This window comes from Varanus komodoensis, unplaced genomic scaffold (assembly GCF_004798865.1).
Source record: "Varanus komodoensis strain SLA01 unplaced genomic scaffold, ASM479886v1 scaffold1, whole genome shotgun sequence".
Classification (NCBI taxonomy): domain Eukaryota; kingdom Metazoa; phylum Chordata; class Lepidosauria; order Squamata; family Varanidae; genus Varanus; species Varanus komodoensis.
Genome location: NW_025335268.1, coordinates 96866673 through 96880604, shown reverse-complemented (window position 1 = coordinate 96880604; position 13932 = coordinate 96866673). Strand labels below are relative to the sequence as shown.

The 13932-nt window shown below is 42.4% G+C and overlaps 1 protein-coding gene across 3 annotated transcripts in view; it reads left to right on the top strand.

Annotated features, from left to right (window-relative positions):
- Positions 1-13932, top strand: part of SEMA4G (semaphorin 4G) — a 93045-nt gene that overhangs the window by 58424 nt on the left and 20689 nt on the right. For all 3 annotated transcript variants that reach the window (XM_044437367.1, XM_044437382.1, XM_044437375.1), the window contains 3 exons: positions 5883-6031; positions 8221-8283; positions 8391-8489. In XM_044437367.1, the coding sequence (XP_044293302.1) occupies positions 5883-6031; positions 8221-8283; positions 8391-8489 (311 nt within the window). The remainder of the gene's footprint in view (positions 1-5882; positions 6032-8220; positions 8284-8390; positions 8490-13932) is intronic.

Here is a 13932-nt window from a genome sequence, read left to right as displayed (position 1 = left end):
TTTAAAAGTTTTGTTGCCCTTGCAAAGGGCATGCTTTGTATGCACATGGGAAGTCCTTAACAAAAAAGCTCAACATGAATATCTCAGCAGAGGTCTTAGTGGAACTGATGATTCAAAGCGGCAGATTTGATAAGTTCAGGCAACCTTGGGAAGGAGAAGTGTGTGAAATGATTATGGAAACCGGTAGGAGAGGGTGTCTGGCAGAACACCTCCCAATTGCAGAGGTCTGCATGTCATCTTTCCTCAGGCTGCACAGGTCGCCCATAGAGTTAATTGCTGGCCTTATATCACTTTCTCCTTCACAGCTGGAACTAGAGCTCTCTTGGGGGTGAGAGGGTTAGTGCCAGGGTTCCCCCCACTGAGATTTCCCTGGCAGTTCCGCATTGTGGTGCAGCAATGACACTTCAAAGGCAGGTACCTGCCATCTGTCACTGATCCAGTCCTCTAGGTAGAGCTGCTGCAGCAGCAGGAGGAAGGTGACTCTCCTACATTTAAGCTTTGCACAGGGAATTTATTTACTCTTCATAGGCAGTTTTAGTAATTAAGGCATATAACTGCAGATACCTTGCATGTAGCAGTTTGGAGTGATTGGGCTGCCCTCCTCAGTAGTGCCTTGTTTGGGTGCTGTATCACAGCCTCTGTTGATTCAGATAAAGTTGGGTTGGTCTCTTCATAAAGAGTATGTTATTTGAGTAGAAACATTATTTGCCTAAAGCTCCAGGGTTAGGCACATCTGTTCAATATGGCAAATCTGAAGTATCAGATTCTGACTCACCATTTTTCTCGATGGGATTGAGCCAGAAACAATACCCTGACTCATCCACAATCTTCCTTTCTGTAAAATAGGAACAATCATCTACTTTCAAGAACAGCTGAATTCCTTGTACATATACTTGCCATGTAAAGTTAGGTCGTGGCCACACCGGTTGCATAGTTGAGGAAATTGTGTTTTGTAATTCATGTTGAATTTGCCAGATCCAACCTGCAGTTTGCTCATCCAGCATAGTGTGTTTTATGTTATGATTAGAGATTGGAGAATTGAAGGGAATTAGGAGTCCAATAAACAACAACTGAGAGCTACATGTTCCCCATCCCTTCTTCAGAATTTGGAAGAGATTATGTTTTCTCCAGCTGAGTCATCCCCAGTTGACTACAGATCACATTAAGTAGGTTGTTGCCAAGCTGGGAAATCTGTAATCCTCCAAACATTGGACAAAAACTCCTGTCGTGCTTTACAATTAGCTGTGCTGGTGAAGACTAATGAGAGTTGTCCAACAACTTCAGGAGGGCTGTACGTTGCTTATCCTTCTGTTAGCGTAACTTGTAGTGAAAGTCAGTGTGACTTTCATCCCATTGATCTTGCACTGTAAACCCTGGCTTGTCATTCTTTCAGATTTATCATTTCATAAATGATAACACTGGAACACTTTTCCAGTTACACTGGCCCACTGGGCAAAATTGAGCTGCAGTATTTTCTAGTTCAGCCCTTCTCAAACTGGTAGCCTGCAGCTGAGTTGTGGACTACAACATTCATGAGCCCATTGTATGACCATGCTGGCTCAGGATGATGGGAGTCATAGTCTAATATATATAGGTAAAAGTTGACTGGTGAAGGGTTAGTTAGTAAATAGGGAATAAACAAATGCTGCTGGTTTTGGTGAGAGAGGAAACCTTGATAAGGGGGGCCCATAAGAAAAGGCAATTCCATGTTTTTTGCCAGAGTTGTTCAGGACTGGGGAGGGGCAGTCATGGTTGTGAAAGCCCAAGGGTTTAGAAGTCACTGGGATCAACAGTATTCCCCGTCCTGCCAACCCTGGTCTGAACTAGCCTTCTGGTGACTCAACCTCAGTAGATATAAATAGCACTCACTATCAGGGCTGCCATCTGCCTCATGCATTTGCATCCCAGTCAAGGTTATTTTTCTCTTTCCTGAATGGCCAGTGCTTTGGAAAGATATCTCTCCTTTCAGGAGAGAGTGCCAAAGGTGATTTGTGGCTTTGCGATCAGATTATGCTGTGTCATACATGGCTATGACTTGGTTTCTGTGCTGTGACAGCCACAGCGTAATGTCCAAACCCAGTATGATTTCCACTGGGGTGTCTTTTTAAAAAAATAGCATACCACTCTGGGAACACAGGGCTTGTTGGGTTGTCCAAGGTGAAGTATTTGCAGAATGGCTTGTTGTCATGTCCAGATCCAGCTGGCTGACTTCAGTGTAGATCATGGGTCCTCAAACTACGGTTCGGGGGCTGGATCCAGCCCGCCATGCCCATTTGGTCCCGTCGTGCGTGTGCCCACACATGTGCTCGCTGCTGCCCACCTGGCCCCACGTGCGGGGAGGCAGCGGTTTGCTTACTCGGAGAAAACGATCAAGTGAGCAAGCCGCTGCCTCGTGCGCCCGCCTCGCAGCGCATGCCCACCCTGCCTCGCGTGCGCCCTCCCCTCGCCGAGCACACCCCCCTCGCCTCACATCCCACCCCCTCGCCGGCCCGCGCGCACTGCTGGCATCACCTTTCCGGCCCGCGCCCAGCACCAGCACCTTTCAGCTGGCCCCCTGGTGAAAAAGTTTGAGACCCCTGGTATAGATTGTCAGGAAAGGCTTCAGAGCCAGTTAGCAAAAGCAATGAAAACTACTACTACCCTGCAATCTTGCTAGTTTCACATCTATCTTGCTTCATTCTTCTGCAGTGCCCTACATAACATTCTCCTAAAAATCAAAGAGCATTTCACAAATGCCTTTGTGCCCATTTATTTTGCATTTTACCTTGCATAGATGCACACATCTGAAAGTCAATGGCTATGAAATTTGCACAGTTTGCTCCTCTGCTTTACTGTGGTGCCATGAAATTTGCAGTAACTTACTGATTCCTCTCACTTGTCCGTACTGAAAATTGTGCATCTTGACCAATTCCACTGCTGCTCTATAAACTATATGTATATCTGATTGCTAACAGTGGAGACCACTGGAGGGAAGCAACAAATACAAAGGGAGGTGGGAGTGGGAAACAAAAGCAGTTAATGGCTGGAATGTGTTTAGAATGGGCAGGAATGATGAGCTGTGCAGAAAAAGGTACTCAAGGAAGGCTTTTTCAAAATTGCCCTCTTCTTAATGGAACTTTAGCTCTGTATTCAGGTGAGGGGTGTGCACCAGGGTAGGGTTATGCCAGTGGTGGCAAACCTAAGGTATGTGTGCCACAGCGGGCGCACAGAGCCCTCTATGTCTGCATGCGAGCCAAGTCGCCCCAGCATCTCCCCAGCAGCCAAGCATTGGAGAACAGCACACAAGGGACCATGCTCATGCTCTGAAAGGTGTAGCAGCGCCAGGCAATGAATTCATGAGCCGCAACTCATTAGCCGTGACTTGTCCGAGCTTTCGCATGGCCAGTCAGTGCGCTGCCAAGGAGATATATCTATTTGCTTGGACTGGCTGTGAGGTGTTATTTCTAAACTAAAACCTCAGTTTTCAGGTTTTATTGCAGTGTTGGCACTTCGCAATAAATAAGTGGGTTTTGGGTTGCAGTTTGGGCACTCGCTCTCTAAAAGGTTCGCCGTCACTGCTCTAGTGTGAGGACTCTGCTTGGCTCCTGCTCCCATTTCCTGCTGTTTTTTTAGATCTTTGACTGTACACCCATCTTTAGTCCCTTCAAATTCTTGTTTGTTGTTTTGGACTTTGATTTCTACCAGCCTTTGACTACAGACTTGCCTCCAAGCCAATTAGATTCTTTTCTGTTGCTTTGATCCTTGGCTCCTGCCTGTTTTAAACCATACATCCAAATATGTGTTATTTGGATAGCCAACCACTAGCCAGCCTGATGTCCTGGGTCCAAATATCAGTCTAGCTCTTACTGTTAGGGTTGGTTGGCTAGACATAGAATAGTAGTTTAGTAGTTGGAAGGGGTCAGAAGGCCATCAGGTTCAATCCCTTGGTATTGCAGGGACACTAAGTTACACCATCCCATTTAGCTGTCCGTCTAAATGCTTTTTGAATGTCTCCAGCAAGGGAGAGCCCACAACTTCCCCAGGTAATAGGTTCCATTGAGTTATCCTTCTTATAATGCAGTTGAGCTATGCTGCCATCATGTGAATTTTTCTTGGGTATAGGGAACAGGGAGGGATTCTCCCTTCATCAGCTGTATTCCATAGCAGCTGTTTCACTAGGTTTCAGCAGAGGAGGGATGGGGAAGGGGGACGTTCTGAGAGTGGTTACTTTTGGCGTTTCCCCTCCCTGTTTCTATACTGCTAGTCATTATAAGAACCACTAGGGTGGTTATATAGGGCACTGAATTGGTACCAGAGTTTGATTCTTTTTGCCTCCTCAGTTCATTTCCCTTTTGTGACATGCACTTTGGGTTATAAGGTTGTGGAACTGGGCCATCTTATTTTTATTGATTTAGAGAGGTTGCTCTGAGTGACTTTTCAATTGAAGAACAGGGTAAATAATCTTTATATGAAATAAGTATTCACTATTTTGTTGAGGTTATCAGCTTGACCCTGTTTCTGTTTATAGTAAATGAATCTTAATAAGTTCAACAGAATGTACTCTCAAGTAAGAGTGGATAGGACTGTGGTCAAAGGCTCAAACCCAAACACACTTACAAAGGAGTAAATGGGGCGTTATTTGACAAAAGAGCTTGCAGGTTTGCATAAAATCTTTATATGAAGTCTCCCAATGCTCACTGAGGATGCTGGAATGGTAGTTCAACCCATCAGAAGGCCACCAAGTAAGAGATGGCTCCTTTAAGGCATCATTTCAGATAAGAACTACTGGTACTGACATTTGGCAACAACTTAAAAACAGAATACATAAAAACAATTTAAAAAATGAATGAAACATGGAAAAAATCCTGTGACAGATGACTGTGATTCTGATGTGTGGCTGATTATTCTGGGGGTTTTCCACATGGTTGAGAAATGACCTGGGGTAGGAATGAGCAATGCCTCTCTTCTGCTGGAGAGATGTGTTGCTGTTCATGGATGGGGAAAGACCTAGAAACCAAGGATGATGAGGGTGTTAGAAGCTCTGGGCAATCCTTCTGCTGGGGCCTGATCTCAAGATTCAAATGAAACATGAGAATTGTCCCATCTGACAAATAATGCCTGGTAAGCTTCTGGTATCACTTGAGACATTCTCTAAATGTCTATACTTCAAAACATATACTAGCTTTTGTGGTGTCTTGTAGCTTTTATGTAAAGCTGGAACAATAGTCCATAGCTGTATCAGACAAATCTTCGTTGTTTCACCAATTAATTTGTCTCTTCACAAGACCCATCAGCATGACAGGATGTTTCATAGGTGTGGACAAGAACTTTTGCTTTTTGGCTTCTACCAGCCAGGTGTACAAACAAATTAAGCTAGTACACATGGATCAGTCTCTCTACACATTCCTCTTGACTTTAGTGGGACCGAGGCTCCAGGCGTACATGTACTTCCTGGGATCTGTGGAACATACTCTCAAGTAAACACAAAGCAGGATCTGTTATATTAGTTTTAATCTTATAAGCCACTTTTAGTATCTATGGACAGAAGAAACAAACAATAATTAGGCAAGCCTCATCATTTTTAAGTCCAAGTATAACAGATCAGAACTTCATTTGAGGTTTAATTGGTTTATGGATCAGACTTTGTATTGTCTGGCATTCTAACTAAATTTAAAATTTCAAAGAAACATTTGAAAATCTTGTGGAATTTCCCATCAAAGTGATTCACTTGCTAACTCAGTCCTGATAGCCATTTTGCTTAACTATTGCACTTTGCAATTAGTATGCTTCAGGAATAGCAGTTTGGCTGTAATCCCCAGGGTAGCAGTAAGGCCCTGAAATGATCAGCCTCAAATTTCTGTATGTATGTTCTACTTTTAAAGAGTCTGCATTTTTTTCCTCAGATTTGACTGCTGCAAGACATTTTAGTAGCCGTGTCCAGAATTACACCACCCTCTTGCTGGAAGATGAGAAAGGAATTCTTTATGTAGGAGCCAGGGGTGCAATATTCTCCTTAAATTCCAGCAACATTGCTGATGGCTCCCATCAGACAGTAAGTGCAACTTTATCCCACTGGCATGCCCATAGTCTTATCCTTTATTAATGCAGATTTCTAGCCATAGTTAGGTTTGCAAATACATGTACCATCAAGGAAGATTTCTTGGTTGCAGGGTACACTGTATTTGACTATCTAGTAGCTTCTCAAACATACCAAGATAGTATGTTCAGAATCATACACAGCCCTACTTCAAGTAGTCTGACCACTTCATTTCTCAGGTGCTCAGCCTGTTTATTGACTCTAGCATTTGTTCAGCACTTAAATTTTATTTTATTTTTTTTAAAAAATCACTGTGTATTTAAACGTTGAGATCTGCTCTGATAGGGGAAGGGTCAAGGCACTGCAATTGAAACTAAAGTTAGCTAATCAGTGCTGTGCAGAAAATAGATTCCAGCTCCTGACCTGTTTTCAAAAGAATGGTGTAATATAGAGTGAATGCACTTGCACAGTGAACTCACTGTAAGTGGATGTTGTCATTTTTTCTTAGTTTTATGCAAAATTATATTTTATACAAATATATAAGTAAAATACGTAATAATTGTGTATTTTTCGTAATTAATTTTATGGGTACAATTCAACACTAGTCCTACTGAGATTTCATCTGAAATACATGGGTTTACTCCATGGAATTAGGTCTATTCTAAGTAGATTTTACCCTATGTTTTTTGGAGTTATTATATTTATTGTTTGCCATGTTGTGAGTTGCTTCTGGCACAGTATTGAGGAAAAGTGGGATGCAATTAAATATTGGGGCAATAAACATCTGTGCACAGCCTTTGTTAAAATAGTGAATAGAGTCACTGAGAGGTATCTTAAAGAGCATGAATTCTGAGGCAGTAAATATTACTATTAAGATTAATTTGATTTCTGTACTGTAGCTGAAGTTTTCTGGGCAGTATAAAACAAAATAGAAAAACAAAAAAATGCAGTAAATAAAAACAGTAAACATTAAAATTAATTTAACATAAAATAACATTAAAAGACAATTAAAAGACCTGGCCAAGAGGAAAAGGAACCTGGCTAATTGTATCAGGCTCCTGGGGGTCTTTAAAGCCTCTGCAAAGAGGGCTGACTTAACCTGGCACTGAAAAGATGATGAATTTGGTGCCAGGCAGGCCACTGTAGGGACGTTATTCCAAAGATGGGGTGCTACCACCAAAAAGACCCTCCTCCTAGATGGCACCCAGAGGAAGGCCCCAGAGCATAGTGCCCAGGTAGGTCAGGGTTGGGACAGGTGCTCTGACGGGTATTACAGTTCCAAGGCATGCAGGGCTTCATAGGTTAAGGCCAGCACATGAATTGGGAGAAGAAGGTTCAGAAGCTGCGCACCAATTGCAGCTTCTGAACCTTCTTCAAGGGCAGCCCCAAATAAACTACATTGCAATAATCCAGTTTAGAGATTACCAGAATCTAGGCAACTGAAGCCAGGCTATCCCTGTCTGGGTAGAGGCCTACCTGGGCCACCAGCTGAATCTGGTAGAAGGCACTCCAAGCCACTGATGCCATGTGTCACTCAAGTGGCAAAGGTGGGTCGAGGAGCACCTCCAAGCTATGACCCTGCTCCTTCAAGGGGAGTGCAACCCCATCTAGAACAGGTTGAACACCCCATCCAGTCAAAGAATCACCCACCAACAGCATCAGCATGGATGTGTCTGTCACCAGATCTGGATTTCACACGGGGGAAAGGCCAACCTGTAGTACACTACTGTGCTTGAAACAACCTGGCAGTCTGGTGCTCTTCCCACAGATACCGCATCTGCTCACCCTCATCTGGGAACCTTTACTCCTGAGTCTGGGAACCTTTACTCCTCAGTATCGTTTCTCTCCTGTGTTCTGTTTGCATGGAAAATGCGAAGAGCCCTTGAGCAAGCCAACAAAATTATGAAAGTGCATTTTTTCATCTGCTTCTCCTCCTCTCTGCCCTATTTGCCCCCTCATAGTTTTGTATTTGTAACAGGCATGTCCTTATTTCAGTCCAGAACCTTTAAAAGCTAATGGGCGATGGAACTCAGTTGTGCTGCTGCCTTCCTTTGCTTTTGGACACATCCACTTGTTCTGAAAAATCAAAATACGCACTCCGAAAAAGTTTTGTAAACTTCACAAGGTTCTCTTGTGGAGGGCCTGTTCAGCCACCATTTCCTGTATCCCAGTGTCTCCACTTTTTGGGTTTGCTTACATTACAGATAAGCTGGGAAGTTTCTCCTGAGAAGCGGTCCGACTGTTTGAAAAAGGGCAAAAACAACAAGGTATGTACAGCGAGTCTTTTCCTTTCTGTGCCTGCACTGCTGATTTGTTTGTGCATGTTCATCATTACAACTCCTGTGTCAATCCTATTCCCCTTTCCTTTTTGCAGACAGAGTGCTACAACCATGTCAGACTTTTGCAGCGGCTAAATGCAACCTACCTGTATGCCTGTGGCACATATGCTTTCCATCCACTCTGCACATATATTGTAAGTAAAAGCAGTGGAAATTTTCTTTGCTGCCCAGAACTGATCCTTTGCATTAATCTTGAGTAAAGAGAGAGTTACAGTCAGATCTTAGTCATGCCATCAGGTTCCAGAAGTTGTGCTTGAGCCAGTGTCTGGATAACTGTTGATCAATATTGATTACCAGTTTCTGCTGATTGGAGTGGTTGTAGACATACGCGCGCCATAGATTGGTATCTGGGGCAATAAATGAATTTCAGATGCTGGCCACCTGTATGAGTAATTCTTGCTAAGGAATGGAAAGGTCATAAGGATAAGCACTCATTTATACTGCCTGTCAGAAGCAGGGAGGTCTGTGAAGAAGTTTTCCTTCCCATAAAATCTGCCATGAAGAACAAAGGGGAGGGAAAATGAAAGTATGAGTCTGTCTTTATTAAATCCCTTTAAGAATGCATGACCTTCCATATATTGCTGAAAGAAATTCCTATCAGCCCTAGCCTCCCTAGGTGAGGAATGATGAGAGTTGTAGTCTAGAAACTTCTGTAGGGCCACATGTTCCCTATCCCTGCTTCAGAGTCACTTTTAATGTGTTACTATTGGGATACATTTCTATTGTTTGTGTTGTGGATAGAATATTGGACTAAGAACAAAGAGATTCAGGTTCATATCCCAAACTTAGTCACAATGTTAACTGGATGTTGCTGGGCAAATCTCTCTCTCAAGCCAGCCTACTTCACAAAGTTGTTTTGAGTATCAAATGGATTAAAGATGATATACATCATCTGGAGCTCATCTGAGGAAGTGCAGGGTGTATTGTGTGTACTAGGAGATATAGAATAATATATTGAAGTATGCTATAGGCTGGATATTCTTTTCTCTTTGACATGGACTAACACATGTTTTAGAGGTGTAGAGCAATCAAATTATTGGCTGGGTTTAGATGAAACGCTATGGCTTATTGTGGGTTATTTATTCCACAAAGAGCTGTGGCACCCATGAATACCAGCTTGCATATTCCATCTTCATTTAAAGATTGTTGTATTGTGTGAACCCAGTGAGCATGAACTAAGAGAAGGTTAAATAACCTATGGCTTTTGCAAAGGTTGTTTAACCCTCACATAGCTCATGGCTGCCATGTCATGTGAACAGATCCATTGTAAAAACTTACTTCCCATGCAACTTTTACAACCTCCATTAGCTCTAGCTAACATAGCCAGTGATGATGGATCTAATCCAGACTATCTGGAAGACCACAGATTGCTACCTCTGCTTTAAATGAAAATATGTTCCAAGAGCTAATATTTAAGAATCTAATAAAAGGAGCCTGCATCCAAGCAGCTCCGCTGTAGGTTCTCTAGATAAGCTGCAGGGTAAAACTGACTGTTGCAGGGTAAAAATTGTCAAATGATGATTGAACATCTCTCTGGAAAATAAGAGTGAGTTATCTCTTCTAGAATTAGAATGATCATATTTTCCAGGAAACAACATTACAGTCTGCTGCCTCAGGGGACATTTGGGTTCAAAGTCAAAATCTTCCTTGTTACTTAAATTTTGCCTTTGATTTCCAAGTATAAGCTGCTGGTCCTGTTGAACACACAGCTTCAGTGGTGTAATTTAATTTTGCAGATTCTGCAGGGAGCTTTCCTTTTCCAGTTCAATTTCATTGGCTGGAGAACTTCCTCTTACTAATTCCTGAACTTATTTATGCAGGATGCCAAAGTTTCATCAGCCTTTTGCCTCTTTGCTGCACTGCATTTGTAAACATGTTGGTCTCAACCTGCATGTGATAGGACAAGAGTGGGAACACACCCATGTGGCCTAGACACAGAGTAATCTCTTTTATTGAACTAATAAACTACTTTAGTTTGCAAAGATAATATTTGTACCTGGATCTCTGTTTTCCATTCAGATTAACCATCATATAGAAGGACTATCTCCTACTTTAAGAATCATTTCTTTAATCTCAGGCTTGCCTTTGGCCATCTCTTCTGTCTTATGCTTGTGACCTGCCATGTTATACTATGTCTCTTACATAGACATAGTATAACATGGCAGGAAAGTACAAGACAATTGTTTTAAATCCACCCTTGTATTAAATCAGCACATTGTGATTATCCCTGTTTTAGGTCTGTCTGAAATAGACATTGCATACATGAAGTCTGAGTAGCTTTTTCATAGAAGCTGGACATTGTAAAATTTGCCCCATAGATCTCCGTGCTTAGGAGCGTTGCCACTTTTTTAGGCAGCTAGGTAGCAAAGGGTCTTTGAATAGGAGCCCATGCACTACACTGGCCTTGACTGAAGGCTTAAAGTCAGGAAACTACTGGATAATCTGGGTCCAGGGAAATGGGCAGGTCCATCTGCAGAAGCCTAGAGGGCCAGATGGGACCCCTGATGGGTTGCATTTGGTTCTGCTCCCTGGCTTGCAAGCATCAGACAGGGTTGAAATTCTACCCAGGGCCAAGACATTTTTCACACAAAACACTCTGCATTTTGTTTCCCTTACCCAGCCATGTTCCCCAACCATGTCCAGAGGTCTATATGATACTTGTGCAAATCAGTGACTTACAGAAGTACCTGCAGGACAGCTACCATTACAGATTTAGCTTGCTTATTTAGACCCTGTCTTCACTGTTCCACTTTCTTTTCATCTACTTTGCCCTCAGAGCTGTTCTCTTTTTGTTTTGCTTAAGCTGTCCTTTCTGAACCTCACTGGTGGTCCCAAGCATTTTCATCCCATGTCAGAAAGTTCTCATTATAGTACATGTTCTCTTCCCACTTCTGCAAAGTTTTCTACATCCTGCTATTTTCTTTACATCAAACAGATTCTCCATGAGTACTTTGTGCTCTTATCTGAGCACCCTCCAATCCATTAGTCTCCAGCTGGAAATAAACTGTTTGGAAAAGAGCCCAGTGTTTATGACTGATCTATGGACTGACTGAGCAGCAAGAAAAGGCACCATTTGTTTTCCAGCAGGAGGTTCTGCTACTGTCTGCTGTCTGAATAGTTTGACTATAACCCCATTTGTTTATTTCTTGCCTTACAAGAAAATATGCCAAAAACACCAGGAATGAGAAACAAGCAAAACAAAAAACAAAAAAACATATTGATTGAATCCAACAATCAAATAGCGATCGGCATCATCTGCAATGCAGTTGCTTTCAGGCGCCACAGCAAGCAAGGATGGAACAATTGGCTGGGTCTTGTCCTAACCACTCCCTCCTCACTGCACCCAACCGCGATGGCTCCACAATCACAGCCAGGGTGGGAGGGAATGCTGGGTCTCCCTGGGAGGAGTCGAATGCGCCTCCTCTGCCCGCAGTTCTAGTGGAAACCAGTGGTATTTGCACAAAGTGGCACTTGGGCAATTTGCCCTCTGTCGTCGCTAGAGCCCCTGGACTACAGCAGCAGGCCTTTTTGGCTACTCTGGCCTAGGGGCTTTCTAGTTGCTCTGAGTGAGCCAGGGTAGTATAGTGGTTAGAGTGTTGGATTGGCATCTGGGAGATCCAGGTTCTGGTTCCCACTTGGCCACAAAGTCAGCAACTCTCAGCTTAACTTACCTCACAGGGTTGTTATGAGGATAAGATCAAGCTTGAGCATTACGCAAACCATCTTGCATTCCTTGAAGGAAAAACGGTGGGGTATAAATAATAAATCAATCACGGCTTAGTGTATTGTCTTGGCTCAGATGACATACTAAACCTTGAGGAGTTCCAAAACTCCACTAAAAGGCATGGTTTGTAAAGCACTCCATGGGAAGCAGCGGTGTTCAGATGACGTGCTAAGCCTTCTGCCCAGTGGCTTAGCATGTTGTGCAAATGCAGCATTTGGGTCTTCAAGGATTAGCTAACTCTCAGACAGTCCCTGCTGCTCATGTCAGGACAACAGGATAAACTGCAGCTGGGACTTGAATAGGCATTGTGCTACCTGTGGGTAGCATGGCCTTTCATGACTTAAAAGAAACCATGGTGGGCTGTAGCTGTTGTGAGAACCAGCTAGCCTGAGGTCAGATACACTGGTCCCGGGCTCCTTAGAGCGTTCAGGGTCAATAGCAGTGATTTGAATTGGGCCTAGAAGCAAAGCTGAAACCAGTAAAGTTCATAAAAATTGAGTTTTCTGCTCTGCACCCTCTGCCATAACTTTCCATAAAACTTACATGGAAGTGAGGTATTCTCTTGTAAGGCTCTGGTTTGGTACTTGTTTATACTCTTATATAATAAAGAATCAGTGAAGTTGCTTAAGCTCAGTTAAGAAAGGTCAAGAGTAGTAAAAACATTTCCATATAATTGGAATAAAGCTAAAATCCTATCTCATCAGTGTGTTGCATATTGATGTAAACATCCCGCATTTACTGACGCCAACTTTAATGGGGAATGGTGTGTGTTGAACATGAAAGAAGCATAAGCAGAAAAAATGAATTATTTATATTCACAAGCTTTTAAAAAGGCAGTGTTTTGGGTCTTAGTGTTCTAAATATATAGTTCTTTGTATTTGTTAGCTACCTGCTTTTATTTTCTTTGAAAAAGTTCATACTGGAAATGTTTATGCCCCAAATTGCTATTTTTATGATACTGTATTTTTAAATGGTATTTTTCATTTTATATTATCATCAGGCATGACAACAATGTTATTGGATGGCTTTATATAAATACAATCAATCAGTAAATAAATAGGATTAGACAGAATGACCAGAGTTGTAAATGAAATAATTTGGGCACAGTATATTATTTGCATACTTTCCTTTAGTATTTATATCAGAGATGGGTGCTCTAAATAAGCTGTGATCCACTTGAGCTATTTCAGTCTAATTATTAAGATCACAGGAGTTGGCATAAGCTGCTGTTGCAAAAAAGAACACTAGTTCTGAATAGTTTACACTTCTAATTCTTTCAGGGTTGGTTCAATTGTCACTTCTGAAAGTAACGTCTGACTCTGTAGTGTCAGGATGGAAGACAGAGGAATGAATGTGGGAAAGAAAAAAGAGTGGAAACAAGAAAGCCAACCATTGCCCAACAGAAACTATACACAAACTTCTAGGGTGCAGTCAGATGAGTCTTGTATAGTACTATTGTCCTGCCTCATTCGCAGAATTTTACAGGGACAGGTGCATGGGTTCAGTCATTGTTGTCATCCACTTGTACCCCTTCCCATCTTTTTTTCCTATCAGAGAAAATCCATTAAGGGAAAAAGGCAGAACTGCAGCACAGCACGTTCTAACACCCTAATAGTGCTAGGTAGGTTTTCATAATGTTGGTTTTCATAATTTGGCCCCCTGGATTCTGGTTTGGCAGTCCCATCCTAGCAGCAACTTGCTGTGGTGTGAACTGAGCCAGCTTGTGGACTTCTTTCTCTAAGACAGGCCAGGATTTGTAATTTGATAAAAAATCAGTAAGGAAATTTCCACAATTCAAAAATTGGAAGCAAAAAGTTGTCATTTTAGTGCAATTTATGCAAAATCACACGATT